This window comes from Entelurus aequoreus, linkage group LG23 (assembly GCF_033978785.1).
Source record: "Entelurus aequoreus isolate RoL-2023_Sb linkage group LG23, RoL_Eaeq_v1.1, whole genome shotgun sequence".
Lineage (NCBI taxonomy): Eukaryota > Metazoa > Chordata > Actinopteri > Syngnathiformes > Syngnathidae > Entelurus > Entelurus aequoreus.
The window spans coordinates 17692259-17714922 of NC_084753.1; the positions used below are offsets into that span (position 1 = coordinate 17692259).

Sequence of the window (22664 nt, forward strand, 5' to 3'; positions counted from 1 at the left end):
CCGAGAAATCCAGTTTTTGTCCGTTTTCCAGTCGTATTCATGGTGCCGTTTTGTTTCATTTTCGCTACTGCAGCGATGGAGTCCCACGACAGGCCTCCATCTGCAAAACTCGGAGCATGGGCTCATTAGAGGAGCGTTGCGAGTTTCATGTTCCGTGATTCAATCAAATAACGCGACAGAGATGGATGGACAAAAAAATCCAAACTTTGCGTAATTATTTTGACCTATTATATGAGTAGGAAGTGCAGGCAGCAGCTCACACAATCTCATACTTTCTACCACACCCAGGAAGAAATTATGTCAGCCAGTTTGAGTTCACAAGGAAATTTTGCAATGTATTTAATCCATAAACTGCTGTAAAATTGTATACAATTGAGTAGATGGCAAGTTATTGTGATGTACAGAAAATTCCATATTTTACGAATTTTCCCAGGAGATTTACCATATTTTGAAATGCAAATTCAAATGCTCCTGTGACCCGCAGCAATAGACTAAACCCCTGATGTTTTTTGGTGCTAAATTAATCACAACAATAATTAGCTCCGTAAAAATAATTTTGTCGCTACTGGTTTGACGTTCCCTAAAGTAAAGAAAATAAAAAAACAACCTAAAGCCTTGGACCAGCTGTTTACTGACATACAGTGTGCTATTCATGTTTAAATAACTTTTACTGCAAATGAATATCGTCTCCAAATACCGGTTATTGGCCTCCTTGACTACCGGTACTAATAATTGGTATCGGCCCTCTGATTTCTGCAAGGCCATCCATCCATCCATTTTCTACCGCTTGTCCCTTTTGGGGTCGCGGGGGGTCGCTGGAGCCTATCTCAGCTGCATTCGGGCGGAAGGCGGGTTACACCCTGGACAAGTCGCCACCTCATTGCAGTGATTTCTGCAACGGTCAACCTTTAATTTCTCTTTACTTACTGATTATCTTTTTTTCATTTCTTAAAAGGTGTCTTGGCTTTCTGAGTGTTCAAAAGTTCCCTTATTTGGAGAGGGCACAAATTACATCCCCACCATCCACGTGTTGGACCTTGCGCAGTGTGTACTGCATTTCTATGTACCCCAACTATACAATTGTTTTTTTAGATTGTTTTTCTCTTAATGGACTGTGATTCTTTTACAGAGTGATACAAAATTTGATTGAAATCAAACCCAAGTCGAAGTACATTCTTGCTATTGATGACTCCAAAAACACACTGGAGGACATTGTAAAGGTGAACACATTTTAAAATAGAATCTAATCATTGGGTGTTCTACTTTGCGAACTGTATTTTTATTTTAAGTCATCTTCTTGTCCTACTTTCTTGTTTTTTTAGAACAAGAAAAAAATGGTTCTGATAGTTAAAATGACTCTTCTCTTTATATTTTAGGCCATCAGTGAAGTGCTCGGACCAGGAAAAATAAATAAATTGCCAAATAAGGAAGCAGTCACCATGAAGGCCTTCAAGGTAGAGTATAGGTGTTCACATCAAACTAACTAGCCAGCCACCATGCATAATCCAATGAGATCTTATTCTTATGTGTTCCAAGTTCATTGTAATGAGGGATGGTTTCTGCAATCAGCCATGTGCACGTCGACAAGAACAAGGCGGTATATGTAGATACAAAGCCACACACAAGCACGAAAGATGACTACTACTGTAAAAGCCAGTTGACCTTTGGTGCAACATGGAATTATCTTATGAAAACTACTCAAAATAGTCAAATTAAACCATAACATTAGGGACTGATGTAATTTTTATTCTAATAGCCAGACCTGTGTGTTGATTTTTGTACGGTGAACTGTGTCCCGGGTAGAGGGGCCGGACAAACTTTCCCACACCTGGGGCACAGTTCTGAAGAAGTCGGACTGCAGTAGCAGGCTGACAGCGCCAAAATCTTTTTAAATCAGCTGACCAGACATGTTACAAAAATATCACGTGACAGCCGTCAGGTACGAAAATCAACACAGGTCTTGCCATAAAAATTAAAATTACATAATTCTTAGAAGACCTAAAAACCCTAATTGGACTATAGGGACTGATCATTCTGAGTTATGTGGTGTGGTGAGAGAGGCAATTTCATTGTGCCTCAAATACAAACCCCGTTTCCATATGAGTTGGGAAATTGTGTTAGATGTAAATATAAACGGAATACAATGATTTGCAAATCATTTTCAACCCATATTCAGTTGAATATGCTACAAACACAACATATTTGATGTTCAAACTGATAAACTTTTTTTTTTTGCAAATAATCACTAACTTTAGAATTTGATGCCAGCAACACGTGACAAAGAAGTTGGGAAATGTGGCAATAAATACTGATAAAGTTGAGGAATGCTCATCAAACACTTATTTGGAACATCCCACAGGTGAACAGGCAAATTGGGAACAGGTGGGTGCCATGATTGGGTATAAAAATAGATTCCATGAAATGCTCAGTCATTCACAAACAAGGATGGGGCGAGGGTCACCACTTTGTCAACAAATGCGTGAGCAAATTGTTGAACAGTTTAAGAAAAACCTTTCTCAACCAGCTATTGCAAGGAATTTAGGGATTTCACCATCTACGGTCCGTAATATCATCAAAGGGTTCAGAGAATCTGGAGAAATCACTGCACTTAAGCAGCTAAGGCCGTGACCTTCGATCCCTCAGGCTGTACTGCATCAACAAGCGACATCAGTGTGTAAAGGATATCACCACATGGGCTCAGGAACACCCACTGTCAGTAAGTACAGTTGGTCGCTACATCTGTAAGTGCAAGTTAAAACTCTCCTATGCAAGGCGAAAACCGTTTATCAACAACACCCAGAAACGCCGTCGGCTTCGCTGGGCCTGAGCTCATCTAAGATGGACTGATACAAAGTGGAAAAGTGTTCTGTGGTCTGACGAGTCCACATTTCAAATATTTTTTGGAAACTGTGGACGTCGTGTCCTCCGGAATAAAGAGGAAAAGAACCATCCGGATTGTTATAGGCGCAAAGTTGAAAAGCCAGCATCTATGATGGTATGGGGGTGTATTAGTGCCCAAGACATGGGTAACTTACACATCTGTGAAGGCACCATTAATGCTGAAAGGTACATACAGGTTTTGGAGCAACATATGTTGCCATCCAAGCAACGTTATCGTGGACGCCCCTGCTTATTTCAGCAAGACAATGCCAAGCCACGTGTTACAACAGCGTGGCTTCGTAAAAAAAGAGTGACGGGTACTTTCCTGGCCCGCCTGCAGTCCAGACCTGTCTCCCATTGAAAATGTGTGGCGCATTATGAAGCCTAAAATACCACAACGGAGACCCCCGGACTGTTGAACAACTTAAGCTGTACATCAAGCAAGAATGGGAAAGAATTCCACCTGAGAAGCTTAAAAAATGTGTCTCCTCAGTTCCCAAATGTTTACTGAGTGTTGTTAAAAGGAAAGGCCATGTAACACAGTGGTGAACATGCCCTTTTCCAACTACTTTGGCACGTATTGCAGCCATAAAATTCTAAGTTAATTATTATTTGCAAAAAAAATTAAGTTTTTGAGTTTGAACATCAAATATATTGTCTTTGTAGTGCATTCATTTGAATATGGGTTGAAAAGGATTTGCAAATCATTGTATTCCGTTTATATTTACATCCAACACAATTTCTCAACTCATATGGAAACGGGGTTTGTAAACAAAAAAAAAATCCTCTAACAAATTGAAGGGAAAAACAGTGTAGTGTGTTCAATTATGGAGTTTCCTTTTCGTGCAAAGAAATGTAAGATATCCTGATTAGACAGACTAGGTGTTCCTAGAGATGCAACAATTAAAGACACTAATTCAAATAATTTGATTTGGAAAAAAAATCGGATATATATTTTCTTGCTTAAATTAATCGTTGAAGGAGTGTAACAAATAAAAGCGGATAGAATCCGGACCGCATGGAGTGCCCAGAACTTTAAAATACATGGATGTAGTTTGTGACTTACGCAGGATCTTAGTCATTTTTAATCACAAAATATATTCCTGGTCCTATTGAGCATTAACATATTTGTAAAGAATAGCTCTAGTGTCGAATCTTCTTCGATTCTGGGGGTGTACCCAATGTTGGGAAGGAAGGAGAATGAAGAGAAAGGACACCTTTTTTTGCAAAAATTTCGCACGACATTACCTCTATTCAAGGGGACTTTGAACTTCTTTTGTATCTTCGCTTTGATTATATTTTTACTGAGTCCAAACATAATGAACAAGTATACATGATCTAACGCTGTTACACTACCACTAAAACTTGTATTTTTTGTCATCTTTCCTGTTCTAATTTCAGCCAGAAGAACTCGAGTATCTCAGCCTTAACCTTCGCTTGGATGCTTTTGTTGTCAAAGACTCGTTTGGCTTCCCCTGGATAGCAGAAAGTGGCATGGTTGAAAATATAGAGCTCCTTGTGAACGAATACAGACACACCAGGAAATTACTTGTAAGTCCTCCCAACAAAGTCAGTGTGTTGCTTGAAGAGGATACACTGGACAAGCCTGTATTCGTATAAATGGACTTTTATTGGGGAATACATTGCTTGTTTTCCATCCGTGTCCATAGCCAATCAGAATCTGCCTTACCGGACCTCCAGCTGTGGGTAAAAATACAGTCGCTGAAAAGCTATGTGAGCATTACCGGATACATCACATCAACATTCGAAAGCTCATTGAAGAAAAGATGAACGAGCTGGTCAGTGACTGCCCACAATTCTATATATTAACGCAAACAATATTTGATAAGTGTGTTTAAAGTAACAATAAGAAGATACGTGACCTTAAAATAACAGCTTCAAAGTATCTATTTTTTGCACACATTTTTGTGGTAAGGTTTAATATTTTCGTAATTGCCATGGTGACCACAGAACACCTAGTTTAGTGTTCTTTCTGTTGGTGGAGCAACCAGGACACTTTACATGTTGCGTTATTGTTACTGTTCAAAATGTATTAAAGTAATAAAACAATGTTGATGATGTACAGATGAGGTTTATTCATGTTTAGCACATCGTTAATCCTTGTAATAAATTGTAATAATATGATATGGGTCAACAGGTAACCTGTGGAAGCCAATCAAACTTCTTCTCAGTCAAAGAATGCACATTTACACTTCATATTTAGTCCCGTGGCCTGAAAGTAAATGACACTTCACTTTTAAAGGCCAATAAAAATATTATTCTGGCTTTAAAAATAAAGTAACTGAAGTTTGATATTCTCACTGTTTTTATTCCACAGACAGAAATAATGGAAAGAAGTGACCTTGATGTCAGTGACGCGGAAACGGCACAGGGCCAATTGGAAAATATTAAAACAAGCATGGACAAGAATGCAGGTTATACTTAACAATCTCTAATGTTTCTTCTAAAAATGAAAGTATAGTTACTGTATATTAAAGCCTACACTTTTTAAGTGTAATATATTCACACCCACATGCGAGACATAGGGCATTACTACATAAATGGCACGCTAAATTTTTTTTAAGAAAAACAAGTTTTTGGACTCTTAATGTAAACCAACTATGTTGGGTGTGATTAGGTCGACTGGAGGATGATCTACTTTTAGACATGTTGACCGAGAAGCTGAATTCCAAGCCATGTAGGAACCAAGGTTATGTTTTCTATGGCTTCCCGAGGACCTATGAGCAAGCAGAGCTGATGTTTAGTGGTATGTTACGTAGACACGCTATAATAAATATAGTCAGTGTTCTAATGTGCATGTGTCGTGTTTGTTGTGCAGGTGAGGATACAGAAAGCGACGGGCCCAACAAAACCCCCCCACACAACAGCATCACACCAGGTTGCCTATTGCACTCGTCAGCCTCTCTCACAGGTGCCCTCAAATGATGAAACAGCAGCTGCTTTCTACCTTATGGTGTTTTCCAGAATTTGTGTTTGCCCTGGAAGCAACCGATGAGTTCCTGACTAAAAAAGTACAAGCGCTTCCTGAGAGCGTGGCCCAAAAAAGGGGGCTCACCCAGGACGAGTTTATCCCTCGGCTGGCGAGATTCAGACAACTGATCCGGGCTGCGGAAACTTCTCTCGACTACTTTGATGAGCTGGAAATATACCCGACATACATAGGTAAATACTGGAGTGACAATTAGATATGTGTGTGTATATTAACCCTCCTATTGACCTCGATTTTTGCCTACACCATCGTTCCTCAGGGGTCACATAGACCCCAGAGATGTAAAGCTCTATAAGTTGTTGTGTGTGGGAGTAAGACACATGATCCAATTGACTTTTTTGTGCTCCCAAGTCTTCTGAACACAGAGAAGTCAACTCTGAGTCGATCTGACCATCATACACTGAATTATTGTTGTTTGAATACCGTTTGGTGTCAAATTTGACCGTTTTTTATTGATTTTTTGGCACACTACGCCCCCCCCCCCAGATAACCTCCCAGTGGTAAACCACTTATTTGTGCTCCTAGGTCCCCTGAACACAAAGAAACAAATTGTGAGTCAATCCAACCATCTTAGACCGAGTTATCGCAGTTTGAATACTGTTAGGCGGCCATCATTGAATGTGACCGAATTGTATTAATTGTATGGTGTTGTTGTTGTTGTTGTTTTTTGCCATTTAGATTGCACTTAGTCAGGTTTCTACCCTAAGACCAGCTATAGCTCTTAGGGTCATGGAAGCACGCAAACCCCCTGACCACGATAAGGTGGCAATCCTCCAGGGGGAAGTTTTTTATAACTTTTTTTTTTTTTCTTTTTTTTTTTCTTTTTTTTTTTTTTCAACAACAACAAATATCTGACCGTTGGCCATTTGGAGTGTCCATTTGAAAATAACAATATTCGTCTCACTCTCCAAGACAGGGTCAAGCACAAACCCTCTGACCAGGATAAGGTGGCAATCCTCAATGGGGGAAGTTTTTTTATTACTCTTTATATTTTGTATTTTTTTTTGTTTTGTTTTGTTTTTTTTCAACAACAACAAATATCTGACCATTGGCCGGCCATTTGGAGTGTCCATATTTGAAGAAAAAAATAACAAGACAGTAGGCTATTTACCAAAAATATTGTCTTATTTCAAAAAAACTAAAATACTGTAAAAGTCTGCCACTCCTATTTTTTCACAGACTGCAAAAAGTAGCCTAGAGTCTACCTCTCTCAAGAAATGTAAAACAAATGAAAAATGGCAATATTCATCCCCCACTCTCCAAGAAAGGGTAAAGCACTACTGGGCACATGATCCACAACGGATGTGCTCCTTGCAGATGTATTTGCCACATCCCCCACATGTATTAGTTGTCTTGTTATCGTTCCTAGTGGAACAGATCTGGCACCTGCCTCGTTTTTGCCCTCTGGCCACTGGAGGATTGGAGGTGTGTGCCTCCCTCTGAACATCCTCCACTATCACCACAGCAGCCGCTGAGGCTCTTGGTAGGACAACTCTTCGTGCAATTTGGGGTTGCACCAGCGCGTACCCCAGCTGTTCCAGGAACAGCCTCCTCCGGTACAGCTTTTCGCTGTTCCAGCCTTCACTGATCTCCCTCCAAAGCACAAAAGCGTTGTAGGCACTCACATCGATGATGTTGAAGAATACAACAAGGGGCCATCGTGCAGTCATGCGTCGGCAGCTGTACGTGCCTGTGACTTTATCCAGGTTGTCAACACCACCCTTTGTGGCATTGTAGTCCAACACCATTTGTGGCTTCTTGTCCTCCCTGGTGCTGAGCTGGGCATCCTTGTGCATCGTACTCATGAGCACAACGTTCTTCCCTTTCTTGGGGCAATACGAAACAGCTGTGGCGTTCTCAGTGAAGGCAAACACTGAGGATGTAGCCTGTCTGTTCTTGATTGCAACAAGCTCAGAGGGAAGCTCTGGCTTGTTCTTGCGGACTGTCCCCAGCATGGTGACTTTCCGCTTTGCGAGTTCTTCACCAAGGGCATAGGAGGTGAAGAAGTTGTCGCACGTTATATTGTGCCCCTCCAGTCCCTCAGCCATGTCCAGGACAACCCTCATGCCCTGATTTTTTTCAGGTGCTTCCCCAGGGGCTTTGCCGGTGTAGACCTGCATATTCCAGGCATAGCTCGACTGGGCATCACATGCTGCCCATATTTTAATGCCGTATTTGGCTGGTTTACTCGGGATGTACTGTCTAAATGGACAGCGGCCACGAAACGCCACCAGACATTCATCCACAGTCACATGGGGGCCTGGGTTGTAAAGCAATGGCAGTTGCTGAACCCACTTGTCCCATACATCCCGGATAGCTGCCAGCTTGTCATGTTCTCTCCGGCCCTGTCTTTTCTCTCTGTCATCGAACCGTAGGACACGAGACATAATATGGAATTTCTTCAGAGACATGGTGGCTGGGAAGATGGCCCTTCCAGTCTCTTTATTCCACAGGCTTTCTGCTGCCTCGCCTTTGGACTTGTACACGCCCCCCAAAATGAGCAACCCGATGTATGCCTGCAAGTCAATTGCATCGATCGGCTTCCAACTGTCCCCAAACACACGACTCCCCTCTAAATTGGTCATCAAGAGTACATGGTTCTCAATTGATGGTGTCATGAGGAGCTCAAATGCAGATTTTATGTCTTGGACACGGCTAATCGCATATCGGGTTGGGCCTGGAACCATTTTGATGACATTACCAGCGCTAAGTCTACCCTGCCGTTGACGTGGGGCAGGGGACCACGACAACTTTCCATTTTTGGACAGGAAAATGTCTGCTGGTGTTCCAGTGTTGACAGGAACTTCAGCATCAAGGGTCTCATCCTCATCAGAGGACGATGCCCCATAATCAGGGTCTTCCACAACATTGTCTTCGATTTCAGACACATTTTCCTCTATGTCTACCTCTTCACTAAAAACCTGATCCAAAACCTCCTGGACAGAGAACGTCTTGTGGTTTGGCATCATCAAACTCAAAACAAGAGAGAGAGAGAGAGAGAGTATATCACAAACAGCAGCAGAGAAATGGTTTAGAAGGCAAACTCGAAACAAGAGAGAGAGAGAGAGTATATCACAAACAGCAGCAGAGAAATGGTTTAGAAGGCAAACTCGAAACAAGAGAGAGAGAGAGAGAGTATATCACAAACAGCAGCAGAGACAGCAGCAGAGAAATGGTTTAGAAGGCTGCTATGCGAGTGCTTTTATATGTTTGCTCCTCCCCCCTCCCCTCCTCCTGTTCTCACACGGCGCGGGAACGGAATGTTTGAACTGTTCCGACATCCCGCCATTCCGACAGAGTATAAATTATAAATTTATTTTCAAGACCATTTATCTCAGTGGTTTCTGCATCAATTACTAATAAAGATCTACTCACTGCTTTTTTCTGTGTTCAGGGGACTTAGGAGCACAAATAAATGGTTTCCTACTGGGATGTTCGAGGTAGAAAAACGCTAAAATGGCCACCAAACGCTACTCAAACCACACTAGTTCAGCATGTAATAGTCAGATAAACTCACAGTGATTGTTCCATTTCATTTCTTGTGTGACACTTATATGGAAAACTGAGTTTATATGTATTTGTACGTTCAGAAATTACGAAAATCACTTTTGGTCACATTCAAGACCAAGCCTAACAGTATTCAAACTGCAATAACTCGGTCTATGATGGTTGGATTGACTCACTATTTGTTTCTTTGTGTTCAGGGGACTTAGGAGCACACATAAGTAATTTCCCACTGGGGGGTATTTGGTGGGGGGGGGGGGTGCAATGTGCCGAAATATCTATGGAAAACTGTCAAAATGGCTGCCAAACGATATTAAACCAACAATAATTCAGTGTATGATGGTCAGATCAACTCACAATTGAATTCTCTGTGTTCAGATCACTTGGGAGCACAAAAAAGTCAATTGGATCATGTGTCTCACTCTAACACACAAAGACTTATAGTGCTTTCCAATCCTGGGGTCTATATGACCCCTGAGGAACGATGGCGTGGTCAAAATGTGTACAGAGAAATGAGAAACAATCATGCAGTTGATTTTATATTTTTCTGTGTCTCCCTGATGGATTAGGAAAAGTCATGAAATATTAGGAAGAAAAACTAATGACAACCATCTTTTTAGAGACTCTCAAAATGCCTTGGGGTCACATTGACCCCAAGGACAATAGGAGGGTTCTGATCTAATATTGGTACCACATATTGGTGCGATATCAGCAAAAACACAAGTATCGGCTTGCATCTAAAATCTCCGACACAAACAGTCCAGCAGCGTGTTTACTTGAGCAAACTGGACATCTAAATGTCCTCAAATAAGCACACAAAGTTGGTTTTTGTATTTTAGCCAAGTCATTTACAAAAAGGTAAACATGGTAGGCTAAAGGCTACTGGGAGCTAGCAACTACAAAACAGCTAAGCACACAAGCTAGACATATGTTTAAAATGTTCTTAATTAAACAATACTGCTGTCTAAAACGGCACATTTGTCAATATAATTAGTATCAAATAGTTATAGTTGCATATTATTTACACATACAAAGTATCCAATGCAGAAGCCTATTAGAAAATATCCAGGAAACAAATGTGTCCGCATCATTCAATCTACGTTGTCATGAGTTCAACTTAATGGCCACTAGGTTTGCCAAAAAACATTACCACTTCAATTTAAAGACAGCATAAATCCATTCCAGGTGGTTAATAATACATAGGTTAGTGTTTTTTCCTACCATTGTTCTCTGTTTGACTAATATCACTTGATCAAACTTTTTGTAACATTCTGCACTACAAAATAAAAGTATGTATGATTCCAGCTGATATTGTACCGGATCAGAATCAGAATCAGAATCAGAATAGTTTTATTGCCATTGTTTGAGAACGGGTTCACAAACTAGGAATTTTTCTTGGTGCAAACGTGCGACATAAAACACATATAACACATATTTGGTATAAAAAGAGCTGTGACTGAGCTACCAGATAGACTTAGAAGGGATTCAAGGAATTCAAGGAGCTGCTGTTAGGAGTTATTGTTCATTTGCCTGATGGCCGAGGGGAAAAAACTGTTCAGGTGGCGGGAGGTGTGGGTCTCCTGCCTGAGGGGAGAGGGGAGAATAGTGTGTGTCCAGGGTGAGAAGAGTCAGCTGTGATCCGACCCACACGCCTCCTGGTCCTGGAGGAGAACAAGTCCTGGAGGGATGGGAGCTTGCAGCCAATCACCTTCTCAGCAGCACGTACGATGAGCTGCAGTCTATTCTTATCCTGGACTGTGGCGCCGGGGAACCACACTGTGATGGAGGAGGTCAGGATGGACTCTATGATGGCTGAGTAAAACTGCACCAGCATCTCTGTCGGCACCTTAAGTTTCCTCAGCTGCCGCAGGAAGTACATCCTCTGCTGGGCCTTCTTGATGAGGGAGCTGATGGTCAGCTCCCACTTGAGGTCCTGGGTGATGGTGGTGCCCAAGAAACGGAAGGAGTCCACAATGGGGACGGGGGTGGGAGAGTCAATCAGGGTGAGGGGGAATGGTGGGGCTGTGACTTTCCTGAAGTCCATGATCATCTCCAGTTTTCTGGGCGTTCAGCTCCAGGTTGTTGAGGCTGCACCAGGACGTCAGCCGGTCCACCTCTCTCCTGTAGGCGGACTCATCGCCATTCGAGATGAGCCCGATGAGGGTAGTGTCATCCGCAAACTTGAGCAGTTTTACGGATTGGTGACTGGAGGTGCAGCAGTTTGTATACAGGGAGAAGAGCCAGGGGGAGAGTACACAGCCCTGAGGAGTACCAGTGTTTGTGGTTCGACTGTCCGAGACAATCTTCCCCAGCCGTACGTACTGTCTTCGGTCTGTCAGGAAGTCATTGATCCAACTGCAGAGGGAGTCGGGCACGCTGAGCTGGTAGAGCTTGTCTCGTAGCAGTCCAGGGAGGATGGTGTTGAAGGCAGAGCTGAAGTCCACAAACAGGATCCCAGCGTAGGTTCCTGGGGAGTCCAGAGGCTCCAGGATGAAGTGGAGGGCCAGGTTCACTGCATCATCCACAGACCTGTTTGCTCTGTAGGCGAACTGCAGTGGGTCCAGGAGGGGGGCGGTGATGTCCTTGAGGTGGGGCAGGACCAAGCGCTCAAAGGACTTCATGACCACAGACGTCAGCGCGACCGGCCTGTAGTCATTTAGTCCTGTGATCCGTGCTTTCTTGGGGACAGGGACAATGGTAGAGGTCTTAAAGCAGGACGGCACGCGGCATAGCTCCAGAGAGGTGTTAAAAATGTCAGTGAAGACAGGAGCCAGCTGGTCCGCACAGTGTCTGAGAGTGGAGGGGGAGACACCATCCGGCCCGGGGGCCTTCCGCGTATTCAGCTTCAAGAACTTCCGGCGTACATCCTCTTCTTTGATGGAGAGGGTCTTTACAGTCTTATGATGTTTTTGGAGTCCTGTGATGTCATTGGAGTCCTTTGAATCTTTTAACTCCTTTAATGATGTGCTGGCATTGGTGGGGAGGGTGATGGTGGGGGGAGCATGGCTTTGATGAGCTGAAGGCCGTTCATGACGACAGTAATGTGTGTTGAGGCCCTGAGCGAGAGTCCGGTCATTCAGGGCCTGGGGGTTTTTGGGTTTATAGTTCGTAAGGGCCCTTAGACCTCTCCAAACTGCCACAGAATCATTGGAGCGGAACTGTTCCTGTAGACGGTTAGAGTACACAGATTTAGCTTTCTCCACTTCCCTGGTGAAGTGGTACTTCGCTTCTCTGTATGTACTTCGGTCCCCGCTTCTCCACGCAGCCTCCTTCTTCTTGCGCAGTTGTCGGAGCTTGGGTGTGAACCAGGGCTTGTCGTTGTTATAACAAACCCTGGTGCGCGTTGGAATGATGCGCGCCTCATTGAACTGTATGTATGAGGTCACAGTGTCCGTATACTCGTCCAAATTGTTCGTGGCCGCTCCAATTGCCTCCCAGTCTGTCGTTTCCCAACAAGCACGCAACTTGTCCACAGACTCGGCGGTGAAACACTTAATGTTCCTCATAACAGTTTCAGTCTCTGTCTGTATGAAGGGATTAAGTGCACCATCACGTGATCTGATAGTCCAAGAGCAGCGCGCGGGACTGCATGAAAAGCCTTGCTCATCTAAGATGGACTGATACAAAGTGGAAAAGTGTTCTGTGGTCTGACGAGTCCACATTTCAAATTGTTTTTGGAAACTGTGGACGTCGTGTCCTCCGGACCAAAGAGGAAACGAACCATTCGGTTTGTTATAGGCGCAAAGTTGAAAAACCAGCATCTGTGATGGTATGGGGGTGTATTAGTGCCCAAGACATGGGTAACTTACACATCTGTGAAGGCGTCATTAATGCTGAAAGGTACATACAGGTTTTGGAGCAACATATGTTGCCATCCAAGCAACGTTACCATGGACGCCCCTGCTTATTTCAGCAAGACAATGCCAAGCCACGTGTTACATCAACGTGGCTTCATAGTAAAAGAGTGCGGGTACTAGACTGGCCTGCCTGTGGTCCAGACCTGTCTCCCATTGAAAATGTGTGGCGCATTATGAAGCCTAAAATACCACAACAGAGACCCCCAGACTGTTGACCAACTTAAGCTGTACATCAAGCAAGAATGGGAAAGAATTCCACCTGAGAAGCTTAAAAAATGTGTCTCCTCAGTTCCCAAACATTTACTGAGTGTTGTTAAAAGGAAAGGCCATGTAACACAGTGGTGAACATGCCCTTTCCCAACTACTTTGGCACGTGTTGCAGCCATGAAATTCTAAGTTAATTATTATTTGCAAAAAAAAATAAAGTTTATGAGTTTGAACATCAAATATCTTGTCTTTGTAGTGCATTCAATTGAATATGGGTTGAAAATGATTTGCAAATCATTGTATTCCGTTTATATTTACATCTAACACAATTTCCCAACTCATATAGAAACGGGGTTTGTATACAAGTACTGAAATACCTTCGCAGCACCTCCCACTCTTCTGGCTGGGTGGGCGATCCTGAGAATTTTGGTATCAATCCGATACCAAGCGAGCCTGGATGACATCAAAAGCAGCTTGTAAAAACGCCAAAAGCCGAATAGTGGAGGTTGAACAGCAATACATAATGGTGTCGTCTGCATAAAAATGGTACATTGCACTTGGTAATGTCCAGTAATGAAGCGGTCGTCCTAGCCACCTGTACACATTGTGTTCTGCTGAAAAGAGTCTGTGAACCAAGCAGCAGCATTTTTAGACAATCCAATGTGATGAAGGGCTTGAATGAACAGATTGTGGTCTACTGTGTCAAATGCTTTTGACAAATCAATGAATACAGCGACACAATATTTCTACAGCCTCGATTAAATCATTTAGTACCTTAAGTGCAGCTGTAATAGTACTATGCTGTTTTCTAAAACAATATTTAAAACGGAGATAAAATATTGTTTGATTCTAAAAAAAAACCTTTAGCTGGTTACTGATGATTTAATTTCGAATTTGGACTGTAATTATTTATATTTGTGGGTTCAACCCCTTTTAGCAGGGGAAGAACAAAGGCCGATTTCCACATTTTTTGAATGCTTTTACTTATTAGACTTAGGTTAAAAATATGCGAGAGAGGTTCAGCAACAAAATCAGCAGCCAATTTGAAGAAAAAGGGTTCAATTTGGTCAGGTCGTATTGCTCTGCTTTTGGGAAGTCTATAACACCCTACAATTGCGAGGGATTGGCCATGCGAAAATTCAAGCCGCAGGGCAAGGAGTTGAAATTGTTTAGTGATTGACAGTGATAAGGTAACATAAAATTTGTTTTTTTAAATACATAGCCACTCCTCCACCTTATGGAGGACGATCGCATCGGAAGACATTATATCCCTTTATAGCAATGTCCTTGTCAGAGACTGCTTTACTTAACCAGGTTTCTGATAATATAGGATGTCTGCATTGGTTGTTTGAATCCAGATTTTGACTAAGTCTAATTTTGGCAGTAGACTTCTAATATTTGAATGAATTAAACCGAGACCTAACCTAGCTTTAAATTCATCAGGAGTACTGATGTTGTATAAAGCTGGACCTAGATTTGGTTGCTCATTGCCCAATAGCAGAAGTAAGAGCAATATAAAGATTTTCCGTTTCATATTGCAAGGTAACCCGGTTAAAAACATTACTTGGCTTCCCAATGTCAAAATGAGTGAATATCAGAAGGAGTAAAACATTTATTTAAAATATAAATATAACATGAATGAAGCTGGTTAGAATGATTTAGCACTGACTTACATGACGATATCAATAACCTTTGTGTAAATTATGTAGTTTCGAAGGACCAGGTGATTGTCATTGTGTTCGGTAGAGTTAAAGGTTGTTGGACCACCTGGTCAGGTACCCCAATACAATTGCAGAAAACAAGTCCATGAAAAAGCATTAATATTAAATAGAGAGCTTGTGTAAAAATCATTGATAAATTGTTTTACTACCTCTGCCAATATTCAAAATTCAGATGTCCAGGCTGCAGCAGTTGGATGGCCAAGCTCAGGCTAGCAGAGGCCCTGTCTTAGCCAGTCTGAGGCTAGGATAGATCCAGGCTGTGGCTGATGGAAGGCCAAGCTGGGGCTAAGATAGGTCCGGGCTGTGGCTGATGGAAGGCCAAGATGAAGGTAGCAGACACCAGAGGTGTGGACTCGAGTCACATGACTTGGACTCGAGTCAGACTCGAGTCATGAATTTGATGACTTTAGACTCGACTTGACAAAATGTAAAGAGACTTGCAACTCGACTTAGACTTTAACATCAATGACTTGTGACTTCACTTGGACTTGAGCCTTTTGACTTGACATGACTTGCTACTTTCCCCAAAACCCAAAGCTTAAAAAGTTATTTGGGAGCGCTCCGTATCTTTCATTTTGTACGTGTCTGTCTGTCTATCAGCGTGTGTGCTGCCTGTCAGCTGGTGTGCTGTCAGTACAACAGCCAATCAAATTAGTTATACGTTGTTTTCATCACACAACATTCATCCAATCAAATTGCAGGACAACCACCGAACAAGAGTTGTCAAACAATGCGGCAGAGAGAAACAATTATGCCAAAGTTGGTTTCGTTCGGGTATAAAAACTACGACTTGGTCAACAAAAAACGAATTGCGTATGCAAATCATGCAGTTTGAATATTACAGACGGAGACGCAACAACTTCCAACTTCGTTCGACATTTGAAGTTGCCCAAAGAAGGGTACGTTTTGAATGTAAGATAACGTTTATTGGCTAAGTAACATGACTTTTATTTGCTGTGTAGTTAAATCAGTGAGGCTGTAAACTCACTGCTAACGTTATAACCATAGACATGTTTTAAGGGTACGCAGCATCGAGCGCTACTGCCTACTGGCGCAGACGAGACGCGGGGCCGCCATCTTGGAGTGGTGATCCGCTCCACTCAGTGCAATTCATTTGTCAGGAGCAATGAACTGTCAGCGCATTTAATTCATTTTACCTCACTGAATACCACTGATTTTCACGCGTTTTTTTGTCATACGTGTAGCTATGATAACGGACACATGTTTTGGCAAGTTTTATTATTCATAGTTTGCTTAACAGTAATATAATATTCTTATACCCTATAAGTGACCAGACGTCCGAGATCAAAACTGGGAATATAATCCCAGAGAAGGGGGAAAAAACGGTAAGCTATTTTTAAATTGAAGAAACAATATGATTAGGTTATATATACATGCGTATATCCTACATAAACAATGTATGAATACACTAGATATCTATATATCCTAGGGACCTATAGACTGTATCTCTGTTGCTGCAGCAGCAGAGAGTTTATTCTGTCTTGACACTTTGTATTGATATTTTGTATTACATTCTTCCCTTAAATGATAATGTTTACAGTGATTGTTATGTATGTATTTTTTATGTATGTCGCTTTGGATAAAAGCGTCTGCCAAATACTTAAACATATATAAACACCTGAAAGTCTTTATATCAGCTAAAACCACCAATTTGTTTCACTACATTCAGAATAAAACCAAATGCTGTTTTACCCGACAATGTTAGTATTTGAATATTGTTACTTGAAGACTTATTCCTGGTTACAATTATACTGTTAAGAAAGTATTGTCTTATATTTTGCCTAAAATGAGAGTGCATCATAATCAGTGGCGGCTGGTGAATTTTGTTTTAGGTGGGGCTGAAAGTTTGTAAACCAAACCCCTGTAGGGGCGTCATCCTCCCCCAGAAGATTTATTTGTGATTTTCACATACAAATATTGAATATCTTTGCTCCTTCTCAACTCTGTGGTAATATTATTTTCATAAAATACAACCAATAGTATGTTAATGTTTGTTTTTGCAAATGTGTTTATTCTGTAAAGGAATGAGTTAAATGTTTAAAATTGTTTAAACTATTAAAATTACTGTTAATAGTGCTATTATGAATTGCAATGTCAGCACTATTTTTTTCTTGCAATTTCAAATGCACTTGTTTTAATAAATAAATACAGCGTTTTAAAAGCATACACAATCTGTGTAAAAATATTAGTCTGTGGTTAAAAGGACTTGAAAGGACTCGAAACTCAAAATGCAGGACTTGGGACTCGACTTGAGACTTTCCAGTCTTGACTTTGGACTTGACTCGGGACTTGCCTGTCTTGACTCGGGACTTGACTCGAGACTTGAGGGCAAAGACTTGAGACTTACTTGTGACTTGCAAAGCAATGACTTGGTCCCACCTCTGGCAGACACAGACTGTAGGCAGTGGAAGGCCAAGCTGGGGCTAGGATAGGGCCAGGCTGTGGCAGGTGGAAGCCCAAAATTTCAGCTAGCAAAACATCCCCTGGCTGCAGCAGGTCGAGGGCCTCCAGATTTCCAAGTCCAACAAAAGCAGTCAGAAAAAACGCTTTTTGGAAGTAAACCTTCCTTCATCAATTGTTAAGCTTAAACTAGTATAAGTGATTTAAATTGGCTAAAAACCAGACTAAAACAGATACAAATTCAGAGCACATTGACAAGCAGACAAACAAAAGACAGTGCTGTCGGCCATCTTGGATTACCTTATCACTCACATTACCGCGGGTACATAAAATCAAGAGTAAGATAACTAATTCAATGTTGATATGAGTGGGCCCCAGGCCCCTCTGTAGTGGAACAATTGGGCTCCGAGGTCCAAAAGGTGAAAAACCTCTGCTTTAGTCTCACCATTTCTGCTGTCGTTCATCCAACATGGGAGTGAGGTCAAGGTTCTTTGCATAACCCTCCACATCAAACTGACCCAAATATGTCTTGCATTTTGAAGCACATGATTCTCGTTTTGTTAAAATAAAGAGTTCAGATTCTAAGGGGGAAAGGAGTCAAGTCCAACACCTGAATGGATTGGCTGTCAATTATTTTCTGTCACCCCCTTTACTTTTGTCCATTCCAGTCTAACATTTGTTGGATGAAAATGAACATGTCTGCTAAAGTCCAACGCCAACGGTCGGTGCACTCTTTGCGGTTTTCTTTAAAAAATAAACAAAAACAATACAACAAATCTTGCTTACTTCTGATGAAAAAAAAGAAATAGAATATACACTACCGTTCAAAAGTTTGGGGTCAGCCAAACAATTTTGTGGAATAGCCTTCATTTCTAAGAACAAGAATAGACTGTCGAGTTTCAGATGAAAGTTCTCTTTTTCTGGCCATTTTGAGCGTTTAATTGACCCCACAAATGTGATGCTCCAGAAACTCAATCTGCTCAAAGGAAGGTCAGTTTTGTAGCTTCTGTAACGAGCTAAACTGTTTTCAGATGTGTGAAAATGATTGCACAAGGGTTTTCTAATCATCAATTAGCCTTCTGAGCCAATGAGCAAACACATTGTACCATTAGAACACTGGAGTGAGAGGTCCTGGAAATGGGCCTCTATACACTTACGTAGATATTGCACCAAAAACCAGACATCTGCAGCTAGAATAGCCATTTACCACATTAGCAATGTATAGAGTGTATTTCTTTAAAGTTAAGACTAGTTTAAAGTTACCTTCATTGAAAAGTACAGTGCTTTTCCTTCAAAAATAAGGACATTTCAATGTGACCCCAAACTTTTGAACGGTAGTGTATATATATGTATGTACATATATATATATATATATATATATATATATATATATATATATATATATATATATATATATATATATATATATATATATATATATATATAATAACTGGGATTTATATAGCGCTTTTCTAAGTACCCAAAGTCGCTTTACATGTTAAAAACCCATCATTCATTCACACCTAGTGGTGGTAAGCTACTTTCGTAGCCACAGCTGCCCTGGGGTAGACTGACGGAAGCGTGGCTGCCAATTTGCGCCTACGGCCGCTCCGACCACCACCTATCATTCATTCAACATTCATTCACCGGTGTGAGCGGCACCGGGGGCAAGGGTGAAGTGTCCTGCCCAAGGACACAACGGCATGGTAAGAGGCGGGGAGCGAACCTGCAACCCTCATGTTTCTGACACGGGCGCTCTACCCACTACGCCATGCCGCCCCCAAATATATATATATATATATATATATATATATATATATATATATATATATATATATATATATATATATATATATATATATATATATATATATATATATATATATATATATATATATATATATATATATATATATATTAGGGGTGTGGGAAAAAATCGATTCTAATCCGAATCGCGATTCTCACGTTGTGCGATTCAGAATCTAAATTAATCAATCCAACAAAACAATACACAGCAATACCATAACAATGCAATCCAATTCCAAAACCAAACCCGACCCAGCAACACTCAGAACCGCAATAAACAGAGCAATTGAGAGGAGACACAAACACGACACAGAACAAACCAAAAGTAGTGAAACAAAAATGAATATTATCAACAGTATCAATATTAGTTACAATTTCAACATAGCAGTGATTAAAAATCCCTCATTGACATTATCATTAGACAGTTATAAAAAATAAAAAAAAAAGAACAATAGTGTCACAGTGGCTTACACTTGCATCGCCAACCAACACACTGTGTCCAATATTTTCACAAAGATAAAATAAGTCATATTTTTGGTTCATTTAATAGTTAAAACAAATTTACATTATTGCAATCAGTTGATAAAACATTGTACTTTACAATTATAAAAGCTTTTTACAAAAATCTACTACTCTGCTTGCATGTCAGCAGACTGGGGTAGATCCTGCTGAAATCCTATGTATTGAATGAATAGAGAACCGTTTTGAATCGGGAAAAAATCGTTTTTGAATCGAGAATCGTGTTGAATTGAAAAAAAAATCGATTTTGAATCGAAATATATATATATGTATATATATATCAAATCAAAAAAGTCACATTTCTCACAAACTAACAGTTACTGGAAATTAAAAACATGTTTTTTGTTGATTGATTGAAACTTGTATTAGTAGATTGCACAGTACAGTACATATTCCGTACAATTGACCACTAAATGGTAACACCCGAATATGTTTTTCAACTTGTTTAAGTTGGGGTCCACGTAAATCAATTCATGATAGTAATGATTCGGCCATAAAACATTTTAAAAACAGTAGAAAGGCTGAGAAGAACTTGCAGTAAGTGTCTCTTGTCCCTTTTTTTTGCAGAAGTCAATCGGGACGATCCCGACTTCACGGACATTGTGAACAAAATCCTCGAAGGGGTGGGGACTCCCAAGAACTATGGCCTCAGTCCTGAAGAGCAGGAGGAGGAGGACAGGAGGCGAGAAAATGAGAGGAAGCAGAAACTGGCCGAGGAGGCAGCCGAAAGAAAACGCAAAAAGGAGGCCTCGCTAGCTGAAATTGCAGAGCAGTATGAAGCATGGGTATGCAAATTAATCTGTCTCTATTTTAACTAAACTGCATCGTTTCAATAATATACGACCTATATTACTGTCACAACTGAGCGCAATTATCTTTTAAATGATAGACTATCATAGATTGTTTATTAGAATGCACATGTGTACCGTACATTCCAGACAATCGCATTAGTGTTTTTTTGTTTTGTATAATCAGCAAAATAATCTGGCAGAGGTAGAGAGGCAGGAACATGAGCTTCTGGAGGCCCAAGCTCTCCCGCTGAGGAACTACTTGATGAAGTATGTGATGCCTTCCCTTACTGAAGCCTTGCAAGAATGCTCCAAGATCAAACCAGATGACCCTGTCAGCTTTTTGGTACACCCGCATCCTTGCATGTTATGTATCTCTCAGTCTTAATTTTGTGTTGCTATTATATAATCTCCAAATCTCTTTTGTGTAGGCTGAATATCTTCTCCGGATGGACAAGAAATGATATTACAACCTTGTTTCAGCTTCAGAAACTGTGGTATGACCAATTGGAGCCATCACTGACGTAAAAGGTGGGTATTATTTGTAATAAGTATTTTAATGATATTTTCTAGCGGCCAAGTCTTGCTAACCAATACTTTCCCTAAAACATTCTGTTGCATTGGAATAATATCATAAAATGTGCAGTTCACAGTGGAAAAAAGCTTGAAAGGTGAAATACATGAAAGTATCTAAACATAACAATGCACCTTATTACACAGCGTATTTGTAGGTGAAAGTGAGTAAGTAGAAGTGAAATACAAAAAAGTACATAACACTAACATATTTATTATGTATGTACTAAATGTAGGACAAAGCTAAGAAAATGCCACCACGTGTTAGTGGTTAATAGTTGCCACTCAAAACAAATTTGTCATTTGCAGGCCTCATGACTCAGCAGACTTCTTGGAAGAGATGCACATTTGAGTCCAGACAAGACGTAAACCGCATTTATCCTGTTTTTTTATTTTACAACTGACAAAAGTGAACTTCTTCCCGTATGACTATGAGCAAAAAGATCTATAAATTGAAGGCATGACAAGGTCTTGAGTTCATTGTGGTTAAACTCAGTCAATCATGTGAACAGTGTTAGTATGCTTTGTCACCACTAGATGGTGGAGTGACCCCTTCTAAGAACATCTCCAACAAACTTCATTGGTCAAATACAAATATCATTATGCGTTTGTGTTCAATATATCAAGAAAGAGTAGTTTACAGCTGTAGTGCAATAGTAATGCATTGCTCACAGAACTTCAACATACAAGTACACCGCCATAATCTAATTATAAAGCAAGCTACAAAACCCAAAACCAGTGAAGTTGGCACGTTGTGTAAATCGTAAATACAAACCCCGTTTCCATGAGTTGGGAAATTGTGTTAGATGTAAATATAAACGGAATACAATGATTTGCAAATCCTTTTCAACCCATATTCATCTTAATGCACTACAAAGACAAGATATTTGATGTTCAAACTCATAAACTTTGGGTTTTTATGCAAATAATAATTAACTTAGAATTTCATGGCTGCAACATGTGCCAAAGTAGTTGGGAAAGGGCATGTTCACCACTGTGTTACATGGCCTTTCCTTTTAACAACACTCAGTAAACGTTTGGGAACTGGGGAGACACATTTTTTAAGCTTCTCAGGTGGAATTCTTTCCCATTCTTGCTTGATGTACAGCTTAAGTTGTTCAACAGTCCGGGGGTCTCCGTTGTAGTATTTTAGGCTTCATAAAGCGCCACACATTTTCAATGGGAGACAGGTCTGAACTACAGGCAGGCCAGTCTAGTACCCGCACTCTTTTACTATGAAACCACGTTGATGTAACACGTGGCTTGGCATTGTCTTGCTGAAATAAGCAGGGGCGTCCATGGTAACGTTGCTTGGATGGCAACATATGTTGCTCCAAAACCTGTATGTACCTTTCAGCATTAATGGCGCCTTCACAGA

General features: G+C 40.9%; 2 protein-coding genes across 5 annotated transcripts in view; one reads left to right on the forward strand and one right to left on the reverse strand.

The window, feature by feature from the left end:
* Window positions 1-18086, reverse strand: part of actc1a (actin alpha cardiac muscle 1a) — a 52252-nt gene extending 34166 nt beyond the window's left edge. Inside the window, exon 1 of one of the 2 annotated variants that reach the window (XM_062033868.1) lies at window positions 18046-18086. In XM_062033868.1, the coding sequence (XP_061889852.1) occupies window positions 18046-18071 (26 nt within the window). In that variant the 5' untranslated portion in view covers window positions 18072-18086. Of the gene's footprint in view, window positions 1-17547; window positions 17885-18045 lie in introns of those variants that run through there. The other variant, XM_062033870.1, reaches the window with a different exon arrangement.
* The window catches only part of LOC133640442 (adenylate kinase 7-like), a 114319-nt gene that overhangs the window by 9100 nt on the left and 82555 nt on the right, over window positions 1-22664 (forward strand). For 2 of the 3 annotated variants that reach the window (XM_062033856.1, XM_062033855.1), the window contains exons 7-18: window positions 956-1044; window positions 1130-1220; window positions 1377-1454; window positions 4282-4431; window positions 4551-4679; window positions 5219-5315; window positions 5519-5647; window positions 5720-5779; window positions 5866-6063; window positions 20493-20710; window positions 20901-21059; window positions 21145-21244. In XM_062033856.1, the coding sequence (XP_061889840.1) occupies window positions 956-1044; window positions 1130-1220; window positions 1377-1454; window positions 4282-4431; window positions 4551-4679; window positions 5219-5315; window positions 5519-5647; window positions 5720-5779; window positions 5866-6063; window positions 20493-20710; window positions 20901-21059; window positions 21145-21177 (1431 nt within the window). In that variant the 3' untranslated portion in view covers window positions 21178-21244. Of the gene's footprint in view, window positions 1-955; window positions 1045-1129; window positions 1221-1376; window positions 1455-4281; window positions 4432-4550; window positions 4680-5218; window positions 5316-5518; window positions 5648-5719; window positions 5780-5865; window positions 6064-20492; window positions 20711-20900; window positions 21060-21144; window positions 21245-21595; window positions 21763-22664 lie in introns of those variants that run through there. The other variant, XM_062033857.1, reaches the window with a different exon arrangement.